The sequence below is a fragment of the Balaenoptera musculus genome, chromosome 5, assembly GCF_009873245.2.
Source record: "Balaenoptera musculus isolate JJ_BM4_2016_0621 chromosome 5, mBalMus1.pri.v3, whole genome shotgun sequence".
Taxonomy (NCBI): domain Eukaryota; kingdom Metazoa; phylum Chordata; class Mammalia; order Artiodactyla; family Balaenopteridae; genus Balaenoptera; species Balaenoptera musculus.
Genome location: NC_045789.1, coordinates 106,838,415 through 106,863,845, shown reverse-complemented (window position 1 = coordinate 106,863,845; position 25,431 = coordinate 106,838,415). Strand labels below are relative to the sequence as shown.

The window sequence follows — 25,431 nt, the reverse complement described above, 5'->3', positions numbered from 1 at the left end:
CCTATTATGTTTGATAATAACAATCTTTTAATCTGCATCTGATGGCAGCTGGTGTCTTCTTTCAGTTGTTTTGGAACATCACCAGAGCTATCCATTAGTGCTTGTTATCAGTGACATAAGTCATAATATATTTAATTTCTGACTGGGGAGGTAGCAAACTCTCAGGATTTAGTACACATTTCTCTATACTGACATCCCACCTTGTCTTCTTAAGGACAAGAGGCCTCTTTAAGGAATCTGTTCAGGGTTCCATTCCATTGTCTATTATTACTGTTTCTAAAATTTGTTCTTGGAAACCACTCTTGATGACATTCACAGTAAAATCCTCCAAAAACTGTAGCGATGTGAGTATAAATTGTATACAGTAAATGTCTGTACATTTAAACATCATTGAAAGAAAAACTTGCAAGCATCTTGCTGATAGCTGCCAACAAGTCTTCGTGAAGAATAAACATTGTCAGACTAACCTCATCTATTAGGATAAAAGTCCCAGGTAGATCAAGAAAAAGAGATAGTTCTAATTTATCTTGGCTCTCGGAAGGTTAGGTGATTCAGTTGTATGAGGCAATAAATTTAGAAAACGTGGTCTGGACAGCATAACTATTAGATGAGAATACAAATTGCTAGAGGGTCAAAAAATAATACAAGGTGTTTTTCAAAGTCAAGTAGGAGCCTAGATTTTTTTTTTTTTAAAGTTTTATCACCAACCTATAAAGAAATAAAAAAGTCAACCCAGACAGTGTCTTAGAAAAATACACTTTAGGAAAGTGATTTAAGAAGAAATAGAAAATCTAAATATACCAATGATCACCAAAGACATTTAATAAGCAGCTTAAAATCTAATTCCTATTATCCTGTCCCCAAATATACTGCACGGTTTTGCAGGCCAGTGAACCAAACATTTGAGAAAGACAATCTCTAGGTTATAAAAACTGTACTAGAGAACAGAAACAATATTTTTCATATTAGTTAATGGTGCTAGAATAGCCTTGATCCTGATACCTAAACCAGATCAGGATAACATCAGAAAATGACAATCACATGACAATAATGCTTATGAACAAAGATGATAAAATTAAAAATAAAACATTAATAGCTAGAAAAAAACTTATCTTGAGCAATTTATGTTTTTCCCAAGAGTATAAGGACAGTTTAACATTAGACAATATATTAATGGAATTAGCCTCATTAAAATACTAAAAGGGTTAAAACAGATGATCACCTCAGTGGACACAGAAAAAGCATTTGCTAAATCATCAATCTATACACAATAAAGTTGGAATTGAAGGGAACTACCTTGTTCATATACGCCAAGCTCAGAAATAAGAAGGCTGGACATTGTTAAGATGTTAATTCTTCTCTACGCAATCTCTAAATCCAGTAAAGGCTTTTTCGTAGAACTTGACAAGTAGATCTTAAATTCTAGATGGAAGAGAGCAAAAGGGCAGGAATAGCCAAGATTATTTTGAGGAAGAACAAGGCAGGGCTTCTCCCTGCCAGACATCTAGACTTAGAAAGCTGCAGGTAATTAAGATAGTAATTAGCATTAATGATTCTATTCAGGTAGCTTCTGTAAAGCATCCAAGATTTACAGCCAAGGAGGAGGTGGAACTTGAGCTAGGTTTGGAAGGGAGCCTTAGGAATATTGAAAGACTTACCCCTAAGACTCAAAAGGTAAAATTAGGACGGTTCATTCCGATGATAATTCTAACAATAGCATATAAGCAATAATAAACAGGTAAAAATAATACTTTTAAAGTATATTCAGATTTAAAACAAAGAAAGTTAGTTCATAGCTCCTGCTCCTTTCCACTGACATAAGCACCTGAGATGCCTTTTAAACGTAGTACGAAGAATTTGGTTAAAACAGAATTTCCTTGAGGTGAGATATGGAAAATATACTAAAGATTTATGGAGAAAGAAGCTAAAATCTCCTGCTCTGGGTGTCTTCAAAAATCAGATTGGGGCTTCCCTGGTGGCGCAGTGGTTGAGAATCTGCCTGCCAATGCAGGGGACACGGGTTCGAGCCCTGGTCTGGGAAGATCCCACATGCCGCGGAGCGGCTGGGCCCGTGAGCCACGACTACTGAGCCTGCGCATCTGGAGCCTGTGCTCCGCAACAAGAGAGGCCGTGATAGTGAGAGGCCCGCGCACCGCGATGAGGAGTGGTCCCCACTTGCCGCAACTGGAGAAAGCCCTCGCACAGAAACGAAGACCCAACACAGCCAAAAATAAATAAATTAATTAATTAAAAAAAAAATCAGATTGACTTTAGTCTGTCGGGAAATTTGGGTGCTCAATTTACTAAAGGTGTTGAAATTCATGTTTTGCTACATCAACTATTTCTAGTTGTGTAATTCTAGGAATAACGTGAAGATGCTCTCTTATGGGGAGATTGAGGGGGAAATTGAGCTGTATTAATTTATATGCATTGTTTCCTCTCTCCCCATGACCTTCTTTCACTTCCCCAAATTACACACACAGATGTTTTCCCAAAGTAACTATCTGCTCTCAATTCAGCAGCAAACATGCCTCCAAGTACTCAGTTAAAAATCCAATCAAAGAGTATCATTGTCATCCCTGCACTGTGGAAGTTCTAAACTCAAAATATAATAAAGGAAGAACAGTCGCCATTTACCTAGGAATGTACTTATATATTTTTAGTCTCATTAAATTCAAAGTAAACTGTGGGATGATTTATGAAGGATCTAATAGAAATAATAGACAGGTTTGAAACAAAGAAATGAGTCATATGATCATTTAAAATTTGCAGTTAAAGTAAATTTGGTTATACAGAAAAGTCACCTTTATTACTATTATATATAGTCAATGCCTAGTTGGTTATGTGTATAAACCATGGTCTTAACTGTGTATGGTAAATTTTTACCCTTATGCTGTGTTTCCTTGCCTATCCAAGAAGTTCTAGCTTACTTTTCTTAATTACTGAGAACTTCGTAAGGGATAAGGCTGTCGTTCTCAACAAAATACGTGATGCATTCCAAAATTATACTGGGATATCTATTATTTTCAGATAATTGAGCGAGCTATTCTGTGCAAAGGAGGAAGCATCATACAAGGAAAGTAGTCTGTGAGACTCCCAGGCTGTGCATACGGTCCCCTTCTGACTGAGAGGCAGGCAGATGGTGAGAACTGATCTGTAACTGAGCCCAGTCATCAGACATGTGAAGAGCAAGCATCTCTTTTCTCATTGAAGCAGCCCCGGTGACAGAGAAATGCCCTCTCCCTACAGATTACACATTCCACGGTTTTATTTCTTTAACGGTCATTCAGTAACACTCATTTAACAGATATTTACTAATCACTTCGAGTGAGCCCTGCTCTATGCTGGGACAGGTTTATAATGGTAAACATCCAACTGACATTTGTTGAGAACCTTTTCTTCTCACTTTAGCTTAAGCATATTCCCTTTTGCCTTTTCCTCCTTGGACAGGGAAAATAATTTACCAGTATTTTCTGCATAAAAGCTATTCAGATGACATAGGCAATAACTGTCACTACTTATTCTTCTTTACACTGGATTTGCTAAATGTGTTTGCAGAACAATAAACAAAATAAAAACAACATAAACCCAAACAATAAGAAAAGCCCACACACCTGATGCTTGGATGTATGTCCACAGATGGGAAAGGAAAACCTCAGATGCATTTTCACCCCACATGGAAGGTGTTAAATATATAGTATTCATTTTATAAACATTCACTGAGTTCCTACTATGTGCCTGACACTGGACTAAGTACTGAAAGTATAATGGTAGATAAAACAGATTGCTTGGAGCTTAAATTCTATGGAGGGACAAATAATAAACATACACAAACGTATTGTGGGGAGATAGCGAGTAACCAGGAGAGGCCACTTTAGTTAGGCAGAAAGCTTCCTTCTAGAAGGTGACAGCAGCTAACAACAGTATCTGACTCACATTATGAAAACGTTCAGGATGCTCTAGATCAGTCATCCAGTAAATATTCTCCTCTGTTTGCTGCTGAACTTTGTTTTCTTGCTCGATTATAAACTGTTGTTATTCAGGTCAGATAAACTAGACCTACAAGCAAACAAACAAATACAAGTGAACAAGACCTGGCTTCTTTAGAGAGCTGTGAAAAAGGAATCCTGCAAAAGCAAATAATGATTCTTTTATTGTAAATATTGAAAAAAGATTCTAATATTTGGCTAATTCTCTAGGGCAGAACATTGAATTCTGTTACATTTTTGCTTCCTTTAGATCAGTGATAATGTTATTTGGGGTCACGGATCCTTTTGAGAATCTAATTAAGACTATGGCCCCTCTCTCTAGGAAAATGCGTGTCTATTTGAACCATAGGGTACAATTTCAGGAGAGGGTCACACATTCTCTGTCTCAGGTCACAAACCCTTGAAATTATTACCAAACATAAAACTTACTTGCTAGATGTCAAAATGTCTTATAAAGCTGCAATAATTTAGTGAGTATGATTCTGGTACAAGAATTCAATAGAAAAGAATGAAAGTGAAGAAAGTCTAGTGCATACTTAGTATTTTAAAGGCATCTGGAATCAATGGAAAAAGTTAGATTTTTATAATAGTATGGTGAAAAGTAACTAATAACATGAAAAGAAATATTAGATTTCTGCCTCAAACCACCCACCGAAAGGAATTCTTGCTGAGTAAAAGATTTAAATGTAAAAACTAAAATTATTAAAGAATTAGAATACCAAAAATATAGGTGGGTATTTTTTTTATCACTGGGTAGGAAAAATCTTTCTAAGCAGAGATCACAAGAAAAAGAGTGACATATATAATAAAATGTGTATTTTAAATTTTATAACAGCAAAACAAAAACAGACACAACACCTTCCCCCATAAAGGCCAATTTAAATTGTAATGTAATTAACAAAAGTCTTTAATCCATAAATAAACATTTAGTGTAAATCAACTATACTCCAATAAAAATTAAAAAAATAAAACAACTCAGAAATAAATACATATATAAATATATATTTTAAAAAACCCTTTACTAATCTTTATATAAAAGATGAAAGTACCAGATGAAAAATGAGCCAGAAATATGTACACAATACTTGACCTCAAAGCAAGAGGTCAATATACGTTGATTAAATGAACAAATTGATGAATTGGCAGAATGTAAATGGCCAATAAACATATGAAAAGTATGCAATTATAGGAATAATTTCAAGAATGAATATCAAAACAAAATAGGAGTTTTGACCATCAAATTGGCCAAGATTAAAACAAAATTCTGATAATGCCTGTGTTGGTTAAGAGTACAGGGATATAAACAATCATACATTCCTAGGCATGTAAACTCATACCTTCCTGAAGGAATATTTGGCATTATAGATCAAGCACTTTAACACAGGAGGCAGAATTTGCAAATTTGAAACTCCATTTAGTAGAAGTTTCTCCAACATTCTATAACAATAAAAACAACTCCTTTGAGCATCTTCTGGAAAATTCCTTTCTGAAAGTAAGTATGAAAAGTCCACAGAGCAATGTCAGAAAAGCTTGTGGCACATACATGCCTTTTCTCTCTTTGATGGATCCAGTAAAATGCCCTACACCAAGGCAATAGCATTCAGAATCTGTTTCTAAACTGGAAGATACAATGGCCTTTTCTTTCTGTTTTCTTCTTCCTTCCTTCTTTTCCTTTTCTTCTCTTTCTCCTTCAACTACATTGTTGGTAGTACATTATTGTTTGCAATTATCTGCAACCCGCCTCGCCCCGAAGCCCCCCACCAAGGTTATATACACATCCCCACCCTGTTAAACTCAGGAGTGGCTATGTAATTTGCTTTTGTCAACAAAATAAGGGAAGTGCAGTGTAACAGATCTGAGCAGAATCTTTAGTAGCCAGCTGATAGTTTGCCATGCCTATTTTTCCTTTGCCATGAGACAAGCTATGTTCCTAGTAGAGGCTGCCTGGTCAGGTGTGAAGATAATGTAGAATCAGCGCTAACGTGGATATGTAGTGTGAGCGAAAAATACATCTTTCTTGTGTAGAACTTCAAAAGGTACAGGGATTTAGTTAGTATAGGCTGTTTCAGCCGATCCTAAGAGGAGCCTGAATTTGAATATTATCTCTGCCATTCACTGGTTAAATTCAAATCTGGGTCTGCTCTTACTATGAAACGTTGGCCTTGGTTCTGTAAAATGGGATTACTAATGGTGTCTAGCTTTTAGGGTCATCATGAGGATTAAATAACTTAAAAAAAAGACTAAATAAGTTATTATTTGTAAAGGGTTTAGAATAGTACCTAGCAAATACTAAATACAGTGTTTGTTAAATAAATCCATGTGTGTGTGTGTTTGTGCATGTGCAGAACAAAGTCTAGGAAGGAATACAACACAGTATTAAGTTACTTTAAAATGTTTCCTCTTTTTGTTTAGCCACATCTTCTAGTTTTTCCTCAACAGGCATGTATTTCTGGTGTAATCTAAAAACCTATTCAAAAACTCCTAACTACTTTGCATTCAGAGTCTGTTTTAAAAAAATTGTACTTTAAACAAAATGTATGCCTTATTACAATTCCATGACTTCCACAGGAACGTTATCTCTAACTATACTATGAGAGTCAATAGAAAAACAGGTGTCAGTACGTGGAAGTTCTATTAACAGCAATTTTCTGGAACCACGGAGCTGGCAACACTTGTAGCCAAAATCTTGAGAATGAGGTAAAATATTTAACTGTTGTTATGCACATCTTAACTTTGTATGCATGTTCTGAAAATATTTTGTTTTCTAATATGACTGAAATTTGTCTCCTTAAATAAGATAAAGTTGTTCCCTGCTTCTCTGGGCCAGGCTCAAAAGTCAATGAACGATAAGCTCTGCCTTCTAATATTACAACCATGGGGGAGACAAATCATTGAGGAGCAGCGTTGCTTTTGATGGACAAGGGTAGGGGTGAGACCAGGTCACTTTCTGGGATTGTTGTCACTGCAACAACCTTCTTGTTGCCTGCATCCAACCCCTTTTATTTGCTCTGGCTGAGAAGAAGCCTTGGCAAGCATTTACGCAGAAAAAATCATGACCCAAGAGCAATTGTTAATACCCATGTCTAGGACTGGCCACAGCCATCACAGCTGAAGAATTCCATGCCTGAGAACAAGGGTGGGAGAACAGTGGGATCACTTCCTTTTTTATTCTCCATGTTCATCATATGGGCTTTTTTTTTGTGGGTGGGGAAGGGGTGCTTTGAGTCACTTGGGGAGGATGGAGAAGACTCCTCTGGATGGTGCACATTCTATAACAGGTACCTAACTCCAGGGAAGTTAGGAAAGGCGTCCCTCAGGAGGCTGAGTTTAAGAACAGAAGGATGAATGAGATTATGTTAGTGGGAGGGGTAAAAGAGGCTATTCTGGGTAGTGGGAACAGCATGCAGAAACTCAAGGTAACAGCCTCAGAACTATCAAATAATAATAAATAAGACATCTAAAGACATCTACACTGAAAATTACAAAATATTGCTGAGATTAATTAAAGGAGATCTAAATGCATGGAAAGGTACATTATGTTCATGGATTGTAAGACTCAATATTGTTAATGTGTCCATTTTCCCTAAATTGATCTAAAGATTCCAGGCAATACCAAAACTCTCAGCAGCCTTTTTGTTTTTAAAAGAAATTGATAAGCCAATTAAAAAATTTATATGGAAAAACAATGGATTTAGAACAGCCAAAATAATCTGCAAAATAAAAAGTGAAATTGGAAGACAAACTACCTAATTTCAAGACTTACTATAAAGCTCCAATAATCAAACAGATTAATGGAACAGACCAGAGAATTCAGAAATAGACTCATACCTATACATCTATCGATTTTCAACTGAGAATTCAGTTGAAAGTCAATTCAATGAGGAGAGGAAAGTTTTTTAAGCAAATGGCACTGAAACAACTGTATATTCCTCAAAACCTACCTCTGTAAGTGAATATTGATTTGAGATGAATCATAGACCTAAATGTAAAAAGCTAGAACCATAAAGTTTCTATAAGAACATAGGAAGAATTTTTATAATCTTAGGGTAGGTAAAGATTTATAAGAGAGGACACAGAAAATATTAACCATAAAAGAAAAATATAAATTAGGCTTATTAAAAATTGAAACGTTCATTATAAAAATGAGTAAGCAAGCCACAGACTGGGAAAAATAGTCTCAATACATTTATATGACAATGGACTCATATCCAGGATATATAATCAACAATAAAAAACCCCAAATTACCTAATTTTAAAAATGAGCAAAAGACTTGAGTAGACACTTTATAAATGATGCTTAACGTACTAGTCATCAGAGAAATGAAAATTAAAACCACAATGAGATACCATTTCACATCCACCAGAATGGTAAAACTTTAAAAAACTGACAACATCAAATGTTGGTGAGGATGTAGAGAACTAGACCCTTTATACGTTGCTGGTGGGAACATAACATGGTACAACAACTTTGGAAAATTGTTTGGCAACTGACATTCACTTCTTCAATGACCCAGCAGTTCTACTACTGGGTATTTATCCAAGAGAAATGAAAATATATGTCTACAAAAAGACTTATACAAGCATATTCATAGACCTTATTCATAATATCCTCAAAGTGAAAACAATCCAAATAAATACCAATAGGAGAATGGATAAACACATTTTGATATATTTATATAACGAAATACTACTTAGGAATAAGAAGAAAGCATTGATACACACAATGAAGTGGATATTTCTCAAAAAATACCATGTTGAGCAAAAGAAGCCCGACACAAAAGACTATATACTAAATGACTTCACTTATGTGAAGGACAAAAATAGGCAAAACAAATGTAGGGTGATAGAAATCAGAGAGTGGTTGCCTTTGGGGTGGGGGAAATTGAACTGAAAGCACATGAGAGAATTTTCTGGACTGACAGAAATATTCTATATCTTATTTCTGGTGGTGGTTGCATGAGTATATACGGTTGTCAAAACTTCTCAAACTGAACACTTAAAATCTGCTATTTTATTGGCTGTAAATTTTTCCTCAATTGAAAAAGAAAGCCCTGGATAAAAGAGCATGGTGTGTGCATAGGTGCAAATGACTAAGATACTCAGGGCGGATGCTTAATTCTTTTCTTTAATTTTATCCCAGAAAGCAAGAGTTCAAACCCCCGTCCCCTTTATAAATTATTCCTGTATTTTAATCCACAGTGATGAAAGAGTTATTTATTAAAGCCCTTTCTTCTCATGATATGTGTCATACGGGGGGCTGAAAACATCAAAATTGATGAAATAAATCTTATCTCAAGTGGAATAACCCAGGACACGTAAAAGATAATTAGCAGCATGTGAGAAAAGACCTGCCATCTGGTTTTAAAAACTTTGGCTGGTGGAATAAGGACAATTTGGGTGGAGAGAACTACTCAAATAAGCTTCCATACTCAACTCCTTCCACCTGCAATTTATACTCAGTACGTTTTACCAAAAAAAAAAATAAAAATAAAAAATGATTGGTATCTGAAAAACAAATCCTGTGACCATACATTATATTATGATGTAAAGAACTTAACTAATTCATGAACCTTTCTCTTGTACATGATTTACTTTTACAGGCAAGGCACTGTGTCTGTTGCAGCTCATCTTTGTATCCTTAGACAAATCTAGGTCAGGATTTTGAAAATAATGGATCTGCGACAATTATTTATTGACTTGAATTAATAAATCAATGTATTTACTGATTAGTTAGAATTTAAGTCCAAATTACATGTTCCTGTAATGGGAAATTTACTGAAATTATTTAATATCTTCATATAAAATGTTTGAACCAGCAATGGTCTTATTTGGTAATTTATGAGAAATATCTTTAAAAGGAGTATATGAAATGATACCTAAGTCCAACTCACCCCGGCTTAAAAATATAAGCATACTGTAACTATCTGACTAGATTTTTGAAAAAATTATTTAAAAAGTACAATTGCTAAAAATATAAAAAACAAACAAACAAACAAACCAACAAACCCCACTGAGTCTAGTTTTGGTCTCCACTTGAATCTCGAAATGATTTTAAGGCTGCAAGTACATTCTTTTGAACTGAACCCCACACTGGCAAGATCAGAAAAGCTGCGAACTGAGAAAGAAATCGTTATTCCAGTAATGGAAACTCCTCTCGTGAGTATCACTCTGCTGGCAGCTGAGGCTTCAGGGGATTCTCACTATGAAAACCAGCAGTCCTTTAATCACAATTACAAGAGCATCTGTGATGCTTTGCAGGCAGCCTTCCTCCAAGACTTTCCTGCTGTGTTCTTTCCTGAGCACAATAGGTTCAAGATGGCTAATGCTGTTTCCTAGTTATGCCAAGACCCTCCTGAATGCCACTGGGCTTTCATCACAGAGACGGATGGCAAAACATCAAACGTGGAATATCTCATGCTAAATGGGGACTCCCACGATCATGTTATTTTTGGGAGAGCAGCTCTCTGGCTCCATGGATATCACTTGGATGGAGTAGCCACATTCTTCTGCAGCTCTTGCTCGATCCAGATCCACCAGGAACATGCACTGTTTTCCTGAAATACAGTAAAATGGTATCATGAGACACCCTTCAGCTAACAGTGCAGCTTCAATTTGTTTAAGGGACTCTATACAACGACAAAATCTACGAGTAAGATGCAGAATGATGTTTGCCCCCAAGTCCTGTTCCGTCTCTTTCGATTTAGTTCTTGATCAGTATGGACAGAAGACAATTACAAATATATGACATTTCACAGATTTGTTTCTGCTAGTAATTTAAAGAATGTTAACCTTTTAAAATGTATTTATAAATAAATCTCAAATAAAAACTACAGATTCCATTTCCCACTTTGGTTAAAAATCCATTTTAACACCTTTCCTCTTCATGCCCTATGAAAATACATTATCTGCAATATTGTAAAAAAAAAAAAATAAATCTGTCTTTAAGAATGTCTAAAATAACATCCAGACAAAGGGATACCTGAAAGACATATTACATTTTGCACATGGAGTTTTTAGGACAATGAAGAAATAATAGAAAATATTTGAGAAAATTCTCAATTGTGTGCTGATTATTTCAGGTGGATGTGTAATGTTGAGTGTAATATAATCTTAATTTAATAGAGCTCCTGTACCCTTATGAAATAGCGGTAATTCAATTTTCTTTCTAATCTTGGAAAACAAAAGAGGAAACTTGACTGGCAAGCAAAGCAGTTATTTTGTGTCCTTTGGCAAATGCAAACTTCTATTTCAAAGTAGCTAAGGAAAAAAAACTGATTTGGGGTTGAATATATTCAAAGCTAAGGTTTACTTTTACACTTTCAATTTCTTTAAATTCAATATATAAACTTTTTCATCTTCTTGGAAAAAGGTTACTGACTATGCAGAACTTCATTCGTTCCATTTTTTCCTCAATAATTATAATAATTCCTATACATTATTTTAAAATGATTTATTTGAATGACAGCAGAAATTGCTAAGCTAAAACAGCTTTAAAAGTAAAGACGTAACTGAAATAGGAAAGTTCTTCTGTGGAAGACAGATGAATCCTCCCAGAAAAACAGTGGAAGGTGAAATCAGTAGGTAAGAAATTGACAACGAAAGATTCAGATTTAAAATATGTGGTACATTTCCCCTAAAAGGCCCCATGCCAAAAAGGATGAACTGCGATAGAAACGATATAAAAAGAGATGTCTAGGATTCTATTTAGGCTAAATGGCCCCCTCTTCATCAACAGCTGCATGGCTGACATTCTTTTTTTCCTTAAAATATTGTTCCTCCTTTAAGACATCTGTAAATGTCCCCCCCTCCACCCTACCTACCTTTCAATTTAAAATGAAACATTCTCTGTCAGAATGGGATGCTCTACATTCCTTCAGTATCCACCCTGGGTTTACACTGCAGCTCATTTACCCTTGCCTTTGACCCCAGTCCAGTTAATTTTTCCTTTTGCATTATGTAGAAGAGTCTCATGTTTTTACATGTTGAAGAAGTGTCTTCACAACTGAAAGTCAGTTGTTGGTAGTCTACCTTTCGGGGTCTGGGAAGCTTCCTAAAATGTTCACAGAACAAAAGTATGATTCAAAGAATAGATGTAGACATTTCATGGAGTCTGTGACTTTGAACCTGACTTTCCCTCACTTCATGCCAGCGATCTTGCCAAATGCTCCTCCTCCTCCACTCTAGCAATTTCCCTCCCAGCCACTCCTTTCTGGTTTGATGCCTAAAACATCAACATATACACCCCCATCCATCACACCAATTATGCCTTCATTGACTCTAGTGGAGTTGTAGCAAATGTAACTTGATATACACACACACACACAAACATATGTAAATTATACCTCTCTCTCTATCTAGATTCAACTGTGTGTTCAACTACTCAAAATGTTGGGAATGGGAAAAAGAGGAGGAAGAGGGAAAGAGAATGAAAGAGGACGCATGCAGGAAAGAGCAAGCTTCTTCCGTATGTTTATGCTCCAGGGTGTAGAAAAAGAAGGAAATCACTTGTTCCTTCAGACTCAGGTCTCAAATGCCTCTCCAACTGTGATTATCTTGCTATGCTGACCTTGAGTTTACAGTTTAAAGGTAACTATTTCTCATACAACATGGTCCCTGAATGCAAGCTAATTACTACACCTGGTGCTGAGCCAAAGAAACAGCAATCTGTTTTCCACTATATCATGATGGTCTCCAATGCGGGGCTTTTCTGAATAATTTTTAAGATTAGTTTTGACTTTATTCAATCATGTTAAGCCCTAATTTTGGAACCTGACTTTCCAGTGATGTGACTCTATCACTGGGGGTCATTGCAAAAATGGAGCTTTATGTCTGGAATCAAATAATTAGGGTTTACAGTGTGGCTTCACCATCCACCAGCTGAAGGATCCTGGGCAAGCTCTCCCATCCGTAAAATGTAAACAACAGCAAATACTCCATAATTATTTTTATAAGAATTTATTGAGATCATGGGTGGAGGAGATTTAGCTCAGAGCTTAAATGTGCAATAGCTGTTAGCTGCTATTATCCTTCCAAATGTGATTACTTTTTCTAAAGCAAAGTCTTGGATAAATTCATTACTTAAACTTGCAATGCTATTTTTCTTCTAAGTTAGGTAATGTTTAATATTACAAATGTCAAATAAATTGGTCTATGATTAATAATATACAAGTATACTTTTTTCTGAAAAGAAAACATTATCATCCTTGTTTATACATTTTATAATATATCAATTTTGGCATGCATAGCTGATTTTTCCATCTTTAGTATTTTCTTCTATGGCTTTTGATAGATTCTTCAGTTTCTTTGTAACAATAAGAGATTTAACGTAATAATTCTACTTAATGTACAAACATTGAAAATACATTTGAAAGTATTAATGTTGACAAAAATGGGACAAAATATTGTTATAGTTAGAGCCCTTTTCAAGACAGATTTTTTTTTTCTGGGAAAAACAAACTTTAGTGCCTTGTTGATAAATGGACAAAATAGAGGTTCCCTATTTTCCTGTATAGAGTTGGTCCATTGATTCCTAGGCATCTTGTACATAATCTACTCAACAGCTGCTCTGTGAAAACACATACCTATGAGCCTTCGTTGGGGTGGAAGCTGGACAGCTGTCTGATCTGCAAATCTGCATAGAATCATGTGTTCCTAAAAGAAAAAGCAATAGACTGTAGCTTTATTTAAATCTGCTTCAAAATTAAAAAACAAAAAACTAACTCCTTTTTCTGGAACTCTACATTGTTTAACTGCACAAAGTGCTACACAAATAGTATTTTTGAAAGAAGCACATTTTCAGAAAATGGTACTCAATAACTTTTTCTCCCTTCAAGTAGACTGTTCTTCAGATATAGTTCTTAAGAACAGATGCATGGAAGGTCCTCAGGGCTCTTTAACCAGCTGCTTTTAGCCAAAATATGCTTACAATTTTGTGGTTATAATGTGTTAAACTAAAAGACCTAAAAGTCACTTATATTTTCCTTTGAATAAAATTTGAGTCTCAGGAACATGGCTCCAAGAAGACATTCTAAGTGGCTCTGCCTCCACTAGGAGAAGGAAGGGAAGTACTACAGAAGATCACTACTGTGGGCTCCGCAGTTCTCCCACATTCCCAGCAGGGTGCTGGCTCCTCTTCTGCTTGGCTGGACCCTTCCATTCACTCCGTCCCTTCAGAGGAGAGGAGGCTGGCCCACTCCCTCCTCCCACTCCAGAAGGCTGCAGGAGGTGCATTACAATTTTAGGAAAGATTAGATTAATGCAAAGAACAAGGCTTTAAAGGGACAGAGAGGTGATGAGTCTGCACTGCACTCTTAGATCTGCAAGCAGCCCAAGGTGAGTGATCACTCAGAGTTGAGATGACTGCAATGCTCCCATGACAACTGTTCATTCAGAACAGCTGCAGTTTCCAAGTGTGTAAATGATCTCGCCTGTCAGCTTAGCAAACGGTGTGGAACTCAGATCAATCATTTGTCTCCTTGGTCTTTTGTACATTCAATTTGAGGCCTACATTTTTTTATAAGGTTATCATGATTACCTTATTAAATAAGTGATTTGCAATGTTGGTTCTTTTTGAAGGGTTATTTTTGTCTCAACTTTTAAATAAGGTTATTCTGATTACCTTATTAAATAAGTGATTGTGTGATGTTGGTTCTTTTAGAAGGGTTACTTTTGTCTCAACTCTAAAAAAAAAAAACAACTTCTTTAATGGTCACTATAAAATTTAGTGGCAATGGGTAGGATACTAATAAAATGATTCAAATGAATAACATTTATTAAGCTCCCGTGAACTGGCATAAAGAGGCCGAAGAATTTAGAATGATGTAATTTGAAGAAAAGCATGCTCTTTGTCCTCATGTTTGTAAGTTAAGGTTCACTTTAAGTAAAGGTAATGTCAAGGCAATCACAACCTCAGATGAGGTTTGTTTCCCTTGTCCTGATAAGTCTCATCATATTTTATTGGAATTAGTTGTGTAAGTGTTCTCCCCAGTAGAAGTTAAATTCTGAAAGGGGAAGGCACATAGTAGGTACTCAGTAAAGGCTTGCTGCCTAAATTGAACTATGGAGAAAAATACCTCCAAAGTGACTCTCAAGATATCTGGGCACTAGGTCCATTTAGTTCTGCTTGCCACTCCACCCACCATGGTTAAGAGATACTGAGATACCACCTTGCAATAGCACCCGAGAGGTTAAGACTTCTCTGTAGAGCATTTACACCTAAGACACTCAAAGGGCGGGTAGCCAAGCAGCTCTGGGGGTGTGGGAGAAAGAGGAGAGAAAGATGAACGGAGGTACCAGGGAGTTTTATGCTCTCTGAAAGAGCCTGGGTGTCCCATCTCTCCCAACTCTAGAAAGTTTACATTTTTTCCCCAGCCAGTGAGGCTGTGGCACCCTACCTCCTCACTGCCCTAGGTTTTTCCCATATACCCTCTTAGAGTTTGCTTTACCTAGCATCACTCAAGGAGGGATTAAAAACAAAGGTCTAGTTTTTGGTTTTTGTTTATTTACTTTTTGCTCAGACTGGTGACTCAAAACTATGTAATGTTGTGACTACCGCTGGAAGACAATTCTCTGTGGGTCTCTTGTGTTTCTTCACATCTTGTGAGCAGAGGCACTGTCTTTGTTCCAGACCAGGGGCTGGTAAACTATTACGGCCCATTGTCCAAATCTAGCCTATGAACTGCTTTTGTATGGCTTGAAAGTTAAGAATGGCTTTTACATTTTTAAAGGGCTGTAAACCAATAAAAACAATGACAAGGACAATGTAGAGTATGTGGGAGATTTGCAAGTGGCTAGCAAAGCCTAAAATATTTACTATCTTACCTTTTACAGAAAAATTCGCCTCTGTTCCAGATTATCTTTTCAAAGACATTTGTATAGTGAATAGCCTTGGAAACTATACAGTGTCTCCCTCTAGAGAAAAGGGGAGGCATGCTTACTTAAAGACTACATCTTAAAACATTTGAGTTTCCTAAACTCAGGTTTCCTCCCCTATAATGCAACTCACTGTATACATGTAGGTGTCAGCTGGCCCTGTTTGTGCTGTCCTGTGGGAACTGGGCCTCGGAGAGTCAGTGTAAAAATGATGATAGGCTGGCTACTCCTACTGCTGTGAGCAATTCTATCCTTTGTCTCTGACTCAGGAGTTTCCTATCTTCTGCCAGCATCCATGAAACTGTGGCAGGCTAACTTGTTAGCTTGTGAGTCGGGTAAACTCTCAGACCTTTCACACATCTTGTCAACTACTTGAAGATTAATCTTGATTTGCCAACAAGAAAAAAAATCCATATTAGATGTTCACGAGTAATTCAAGTATAACTATAGATTATATACTCCATTACAAATTTGAGAGGGAAAACAAAGAAGGAATAAAAAGTATATGAGGGGGGCTTCCCTGGTGGCACAGTGGTTAAGAATCTGCCTGCTAATGCAGGGGACACGGGTTCGAGCCCTGGGCCGGGAAGATCCCACATGCCGCGGAGCAACTGAGCCCATGCGCCACAACTACTGAGCCTATGCTCTAGAGCCCGCGAGCCACAACTACTGAAGCACGTGCACCTAGAGCCTGTGCTCCGCAACAAGAGAAGCCACCGCAATGAGAAGCCTGCGCACCACAACGAAGAGTAGCCCCCGGTCGCCACAACTAGAGAAAGCCCGCGTGCAATAACAAAGACCCAACGCAGTCAAAAATAAAATAAATAAATTAAAAAAAAAAGTATATGAGGAAAACATCTAGATCTTTTTAAAGTTACCTTGTATGATAAAGTTTTCTTGAATTGTTCACTGAAATAGAAAACAGAAAGGAATTACTCATTTTAAATACCAAAGATTAAGAGTAGAAATAGTCTTGAAGAATTTAAATTATTAACAAAAATATGTATTTTATCTGAAGAGTATATAATACTGTCCTGAACTAAAAACTATGCCAGTTTGAAATATCTTTATAAAAAGACAAAAGTATACCATCGGTATGTAATTAATTTTAAAGAATTTCTTTCAAAGATTGTTTACACTATTAGAGAAGTGTAACTTTTTTCTCTTCCCCACATGGGTGCACACAGATTCAGGCACTTTAAAATGTAGGTTTTATCGTTATTCAGGTGTGGTGAGGCCGACAAATCAGGAGAGGACTGCCACTGAAAAGAAAGTTCGTTATTCACAGTTCCCAAGAAGAGGGGGCAAGCCATGTCATACAGGGTCACGTGGGGAAGCACCCGGTTGATCAGTGGGGTAAAACATGGTCTATAGCCTTTGTTACGTATTCCATGGGAAGGAATGGCAGGGCAGAGTGATCAAGCTTAGGACTGGCCGGAGTGAACAATGTCAGCAGGTTCTGCAGCACAGGGGCTGTCCTTAGTTGTCTGGCACCTGGCCCTAGGGTGATGAGGGCAAAGGGATAGTGACCTGGGAGTGGTCCTCTAATGACAAAGGGGGCAAATGTCAGTAAATCTACAGAGATGTGAAAAAGCTGACAGTCCCTAAATTGAGACTTTAAAATCAGTTAAGTGAGATTGCAGGCTGAACAACTCAAATTACCATTCTTAAGAATCTTTATAGTGCTAGACTTACAAATTTCTTGATGGGTTGTAAACTACACTTTTTATCTGTATAGATTTAGAATAAAATAAAATTTCAAGTATTCAATAACCCTCAAATTATATTTTATCTTTTGCTTTTCCATAGATCCTTTGTTTTTCTCTCAACAGTTGCAAGTTGTAGGAAAGAACAAAATAATGAAATAAAGAAAAAGAAGGCTATTATTTTTACTTTATTTTAAATTACTTAGAAACTCTTAAGTACAAATTCAAATGGAAATTTCAAAGGTTTCTTAAAAGCAATGATGAAAATGATCAAGAAGTCTTTTTTGACACATGATAGGATAGACTTTCCATATTTAATCTCTCCTATAATTAAAATGATCAGCTGGATTCTCCGTAACTATAAGTCAGAGTGAGATGTCATAAACACCAAGAATGGCCCTCCACTAGGTTGAGTGAAAGTGGTGAGAATTAAAATGTCTCCCTTTTCTATGTGGGATAAGGAGGACTGTAAAAATGGCCACTGAGCTTGCAGGTTCACCACCACCACCCGCGGGCAGAATTTAAAACTACTACTGTTACTACTGTAGTTAGCAACAGCTCACATTTATGGAGTGCTCACTCTGTGCCACTTCTAAGTGATTTACATATATATCATTCAATTCTCATACAAACCTTGAGGTAGTTACTATTATAATCCCCCTCTTGTAGATGAGAAAATGTAGGCAAAGAGTTTGAGTAGATTGCCTCAGGTGAAACAATTTACAAAAGCATGAGGAGTCAATACTTGCATCCAGGTGGAATACTTCCAGGTCCTAAGCACTTAACCACTACCCCTACTGCCTCTCATAGGTGATGATTTCCATTTAGAAGCACACAGAGAAGTGCTGAAGCTGGCGGACTTCCAGTCAGCTGACTCCTGGATACACTCGCTTCTGAATTTCAGCAAGAGCTGGATTTAGGAGAAAAAATCAAGGGCAGACATGGAGGAGATCCTCTCTTCCTTATACAGCTTATAAACAACACTTGCCATTGTGGAAAAAGGAAATGAGCTCAAAACTGAAACCTCCTTGCAACTTTATACCAAATGAGTTTTATGTACCGATTTAATACCCATATTGGTGCCTTTGGCAGAATACAAGATTTCACCTTTTTGGAAAATTAAACTTTGAGGTGTTCTGAATGAAACCATAACAGCAAGGGCACGTGACAAAGGAAGCCCGTGTTTTGATGCAGTGCTCAATCACCATGTCTGTTGCCACTCCACAAGCATGCAACGCCACCTGGAAAACAAAACCAGACCTCAGCACTAAGTTCTTTTTTAACCAACAGTGCTACCTTGTGCCATTAAAAAAAAAAAAAAAAAAACCTTTTGTGAGGACTGTTCCTTAAGAGGTTTCAAGTTACCAGAATATTATTTCATAGTAGTTTAAATAGTTCTCATTTGGACATACCAAAGGACTAATTAACTATCCATATTAATTAAGAAAATTAAGCAAGAGGTTGAAAGATTACAAATGGAACATTTGTAATGAAGCACAGGATTCATTCAGTGGAAAATCTTATGTCATGTTAAATATGGAGAATTCAATATGTATGCATGTCTAAACTAATGCTCTTGCTGATTGGAAATTTAGTTCAGCTGTAGCACTGCGGCAAGAACTCTACAATGGAATCAGAATTTCTAGTCCAGAACTGCAACTGGCTGTGTGATCCTGGGCTGCTTAAAATTGAACTTCTTTGGGCCTCAGTCTCCTCAACCATAAACTATGGTTAATAATACTGACAAAGCTGTTGCAAAGATTAAATAGAAGTGTATTTGAAAACAGTATTTCAAATGCTATCTGAATAGACTCTAATCAGTGTTGTCTAAAACTGATCAAATCATATTTATGTAGCGCCTGTTCATATTCATATAATTACAGTTCTTAACACTGAATGATGAACTGTATGAAATATTTTTAATGGGTTTATTTAAAAAGGAAAAACATTACGGATCGAAGTCATGATTAGCGCATCAATAATTCATGAAAAGAAAAATAACTTTAAAATGATTTTAAAACATGTTTTTGGAACAAATGCCTTAAATATATCTATACTGTTTTACAATCTAAAGTAGACAATTGTGAAAATTATTAGGCTAAATAAGGAAAACTAGAACACTGAAAGAAAATCAGATGTAGGGATCTTGAAAGATGAAGCATTTCGTCGGAAAAATGCTCAGATCTCCATTTCATTCTGAACAGAGGCAAATTGTATTGGTTAATAATTGTTCTTTCTAGACACAAATCTCTCAACTTCAGGGTAAGGAGGCGCTTTTAGGGTAAAGACAAAGAGATTTTCTGGAAATTTCTGGATGTTAAGTATAAGTCAGATTCACCTTTTGAACTGGAAAACCAAAAACAAAGTTGTACCGAGAAGAGAAAAGCAAGCTCTCTGCTCTCAACCCTGCTCCTGAATTCTCCCCTCCTACCAGGCTTCCATCACCTCCATAGAAGTCAACAATCCCTATGGCTGCTGTCAACCACCTTTCCTGTCTCACTGTGAAAAAAGAGCCTAGGCAGGCTGCTGTCCAGTGAAGGCAGCACCAACGACTGGAGAATGAAAGAATCTTGATTTCTCATCTGCCCCTTTATTTAACCAGCTTTGCAGGGTAAAAATCGGGCTAGTTCTTATTTTCATGAGTAGCTGGAGAAAACCTCATAGTAAAAATTATAGATGCATTTTTCCCTGGAGGGAGAGAGAAGAGAACCATCACTCACCTAGTGCCCTTTATGTGTTGGCAGCTATGCTGGGTGACGGTACGCAGATCCTTCTGTGCTCACAACAGCCCTGAAAGATTTTATTATCTCCATCTGAGAAGTGAGGAAACTAAAGCTCGGGGAAATGAAGAACATGCTCACAACATAGCAGCTCCTGAAGGGTGGGATCCTGACCCAGAGCCTGACCTCAAGTGTTAATCATATCAGGCTGCTTCCCCATGAAACCCTCTTAAAGAAAAGTTTCGACAATTTATTTTTATAAATCTCTCTTTACTTAGGTTCACATTCCTTTTGCTACATGCTGAAGAGTGAGTTTATTTCCCTCATTTAAACAAAACAACTAATTCTAAGAACTATTTACATGATGGATTTTATTAGGTCTAAAAGGTTTTATTGCATCACGTGCTCCTAATTTCCATGCCATCAAACGCAGGTCAGAAAAAAACAGGTAAATAATGATGAGAGATATAGATCAATGGAACCATATGAATACAAAAATTTAACATGCAACAAAGGTGGCACTTCAAACCACTGGGGACAAGATGGACTTTTTAATAAGTGACGTTGGGTTAACCTGATAGCTCTATAAAAAATAAAATTAGATCCTTTCCTCTCACCACACATAAATTTCAAATGGGTTAGAGATTTAACATGCAAGAACAAATTAACAAATAAAAGGACATGAGTAAATTTCTCCATAACCTAGGGGAGTGGGAAATAATTTCCTAACTATGTCTGAAAGTCCACACATAATAAGGGGTAAGGTTAATAAGTACGTCAAAGTAAAAATGAAAAAAAAAAAAAAACAAAACCCTTTCAAATGACAAAAACCAAAAATTATATGTAAAAAGACAAATGATAGAGAAAAAGATTTGCAATTTATAGTGCAAAGGGTTAATATCCCTAATATATAACAGGCTTTTAAATATAAAGAAAAAGCCTAATAATCTCACAGTAAAATGGGCAAAAGATTTGGACAATTCATGGACAATAATATGCAAATAGGCCATAAACCAAAGTTGTTCAATATTGTTCAAAATAAGAGAAATAATTATTGAAATTATAGTAAGATAATTATCTAATGATCACCTGTTACTGTGGCAAAAAATCCTAAAATTTGATAACAGTCTATCAGCCAGACTGTGAGGAAAGAGACACCATCATACATTGCTGGTGGGAATACAAAAATGTCACAACCCTTTGGAGGAAGAACTTAACAATATTCAGCAAAATTACGTGTAATTTGTGCTTTCACTTGTAATAAAATCTATCCAGTGGACACACTGACAAACATATAAAAAGATTTATTCGTTGAGGCAATATTTGAAATAACAACAAAATGGAAACAAGCCAATTTCCCACTGACAGAGCACTGGTAGAATAAATGTAATGGAGTACTACTCTGCAGCTATAAAAAGGAATGAAGAATATACATGGCTATGGAAGATGCTATTGTATAAAAAATAATGTTTAAAAATTCTCAAAAAAAAAAATTCTCAAAACTATTTTCAGTAATCATTGTTACTGTTTGTTGTTTTAGAACTCTAATGTGCATATTATGAGATAAAACAAGTAAGAAACATGCTATGTCATTAGGAAACAGAATTTTTTTTAGCATAGAAGAAAATATAAGGATAGACAAGTGAGGTTAGGTTAAAATCCCATAGTGCTGAATTTAAGTTGGAAGTATCAGTATGAACCCATGAAGATTTTGTTTAAAAAATAAATAAATAAATAAATAAAAGGTATTGCCTAGTTCAGATCACTGAAAAGCCTAGAAACAAAGACCAAACCAGTAGCAATGACCATCCCTAGTACCTAGACTGTGGTAAATAACAGCATCTGCTCTTAAAAGAATTTTGAGCTCCATGGAGACATAGCTGATGTCAGACATGAGGCAGGAAATATACAAGATGAGCTGGAACATCTTGTTATACTGAAAGCATGGATGCTATCAGATACCATTGAAGCCTTGTCAAAAACACTCAGGAGTCAATGGGAATATCTAAGCATGAATGAGAACTGTAACATCAATGGATTGAAGCATTTCAAATATTAAATTGGCGAGTCAATAATAATTATACTAAAAAAAAAAAAGCCTAACTGGTCACTTCTGGCAGATAACCAATTCACTTTGAAAACTGGAAACTATAGAAAAATAATAAAGTTTTCTCTGGCCTTTCCTATGTGAACTGTACCTCAGTGTAACCAAATAGTTGATAAAGGAAAGTAAATGAAGGCAGAATATTAAAATAGAATGTCAGCAATTTGCAATCCTTATTGAAGTAATGAGCTGGGGCAATGACCATGAATGCTGCTCACATTACACAAGAGACAACCAGACATGGGCCTACTGATAGAACACACCACCACCTGTGATGTAGTCTTATCCCAAAAGTGAACCTGGATCCGATTATGTCGCTACAGTCTAGACCTAAGTAGCAATCTCTAGGCAATACAGGGAACAGGGTAGTACGTGAAACAACACCAGGGGGATGAAATCAGCAAAATCCACACTGCAGGAAACTCTAAAGGACAAATGACATGGTTATGTAAACAAATAAATTGCAAAAAAAAAAGAGACAGGGATGGTATGGTAGGCAGAATGACCTCCTAAAGATGCATCCTAATCCCCGGAATCCAGTCAACACAGCAAGAATTTTTTGCAGATGTAATTAAGATTAAGGACCTTAAAATAACAAGATTATTTTGGATTACATGGGTGGGCTTAATCTAATTATGTGAGGCCTTAAAAGTAAAGAACTTTCTCAGGCAGGAAACAAGAGACGAAACAGAAAAGTCAGACAGAAGGACTTGACCCACCATTGCTGGCTTTCATGGTGAAGGAGGCCATGAGACAGGGAGTGTGGGTAGCTGTAGAACCTGAGAACGACTCCCCTCTGACTCAGCAAGGGAACAGGAACCTTAGTCCTATAACTGCGTGGAGCTGAATTCTACCAACAACTTGAATGGTCCTGGGACCACTCCCTCAGAGACTTCAGATAAGAGCCGAACCAAGTCAACAGCTGATTTTGACCTAATGACACCTGGTGCAGACAAACTAGTTGAGTCCACCTGGATTTCTGACCGACAGAAATATGTTATTTTAAGATAACACTTGTTATATGTTGAGATAATATAGGTTATTTTTAAGCTGCCAAATTTGTGGTAATTTGCTACAGCAGAAATAGAAAATGAATGCAGATGAAAACCTATAGATATTAAGCCTTAAGATTCACATCAACCATTTCCATTTTTGTATCTTATTTAAATCCTTAGTAAAATAAATACACTAAAAAAAAAAATCATGAGACAAGTGGCATGGAGAGCTTCTGCAGCAACATGAAGTTGAGTGATTTTGTTGAGGAATTTGTTATTCTTTCTTATTGATCTTTAAAGGTCTATAATTATTAATAGTTCTAGAAACTGCACAATTCATTGATTCATTAATCGGTTCATTCATTAATTCATTCAGCAATCACTGGGCATTTCCTATGTATCAGTATTATGGTAGTGGCTTGGAATACAAAGGTCAAAAATATGATCCCTTTTCGATGCTCTGTCAACAGTGACAACTTAATCCAAATCATGTAATACATTAATTAACTCATGTGCAAATGGTATAGGTTTAAGCAACTCACAAAGTTCTGGTTATTTCATGTGCTAACATGTGTGACTCACAGGGGATACAAAGAAGAGTAAAACACTACACACCAACAGCATCCAAGTAGTACCCAAACCTGTATCATACAAGACAGAATGCATTAAGTGCCATTAAAAAAGTACAAATAGAAACATCAAAGGAGGGAGTGGGATATTCAGATGGGGAAAAATCAGGGATGGTGAACTGGAGGAGGTGGTGTTTGAGGAGGGCCTTGTAGGATAGAAAGGAATTCCAAAAGCAAAGGAGCAAGAAGCACAGAGGCAAACAGTAGAAAGCATGTTCATGAAACATGGAGTGATACTGATAATAATGATAATAATAATTATAAATTTAATATTCCTGAGTAATGCTAAGTGCTTATTCTAAGTGCTTTACATGTATTTACTTGTTTAATGCACAACACTATGAAGTAGGTACTATATATATATATTTTTTTCTACCTATTTTATTGTGGTAAAAAAAGAGAACATAAAACTTACCATCTTAACCATTATAAGTGTACAGCCCAATAGTGTTAAGTATATTCACATCGTTGTGAAACAGACCTTCAGAATTTTTTCATCTTGCAAAACTGAAACTCTATACCTGTTGAGCAACAACTTCCCTTTTCTCCCTCCCTCCAGCCCCTGGTAACCACTATTCTACTTTCTGTTTCTATGAATGTGACCACCTTAGATACTTCATATAATGGAATCATACAGTATTTGTCTTTTTGTGACTGGCTTGTTTCATTTGGTATAATGTCCTCAAGTCTCATCCATGTTGTAGCATTTGATAGGACTTCTTAATAATATTCCATTGTATACACTCATCCCTTCATATCTGCAGGTCCCACATCTGCAGATCAGTCAATCTCAAACTGAAAATATTAAAAAAAAAATTCCAGAAAGTTCCAAAAAAGCAAAACTTCAATTTGCCATGCACCAGCCACTATTTACATAGCATTTACATTGTACATACAACTATTTACATAACATTTACATTCTATTAGGTATTATAAGTAATCTAGAGATTAAGGTATCAATATATGAAAGAATGTGTGTAGGTTATATGCAGATACTATGCCATTTTTTATAAGGCACTTGAGCATCCTCGGACTTTGGTATATGAGGGGGTCCTGAAACCAACCCCCCATGGATACCAAGGGACAACTGTATATATATGTACCACATTTTGTTTATCTATTCATCCATCCATGGACATTTGGGTTGCTTCCACCTCAGCTATTGCGAATACTGCTGCTATGAACATGGGTGTACAAATATCTTAAAGTAGGTACTGTTTTAAGATGAGGAAATTGAAGCCCAGAGAGGTCAAGTAACTTGTTCCAAGTGACACAACAAATTAAGGACCCCAACTCAGACAGTTTGGAGTCTTCCATCCTAGATAACTACTCTATACAAATACAGTAGTCCCCCCTTAGCCACAGGGGATATGTTCTAAGACGCCCAGTGGATGCCTGAAACCAGGGATAGTACCAA

General features: G+C 36.4%; 1 protein-coding gene across 3 annotated transcripts in view; it reads right to left on the bottom strand.

Annotated features, from left to right (window-relative positions):
• Positions 1 to 8,104: 8,104 nt before the first annotated feature.
• Positions 8,105 to 25,431, bottom strand: part of GSTCD (glutathione S-transferase C-terminal domain containing) — a 130,702-nt gene continuing 113,375 nt past the window's right edge. For all 3 annotated transcript variants that reach the window (XM_036853362.1, XM_036853364.1, XM_036853363.1), the window contains 4 exons: positions 18,674 to 18,807; positions 16,739 to 16,769; positions 13,571 to 13,640; positions 8,105 to 10,543 (listed from right to left, as the gene is read on the bottom strand). In XM_036853362.1, coding sequence (XP_036709257.1) covers positions 10,407 to 10,543; positions 13,571 to 13,640; positions 16,739 to 16,769; positions 18,674 to 18,807 — 372 coding nt within the window. In that variant the 3' untranslated portion in view covers positions 8,105 to 10,406. The remainder of the gene's footprint in view (positions 10,544 to 13,570; positions 13,641 to 16,738; positions 16,770 to 18,673; positions 18,808 to 25,431) is intronic.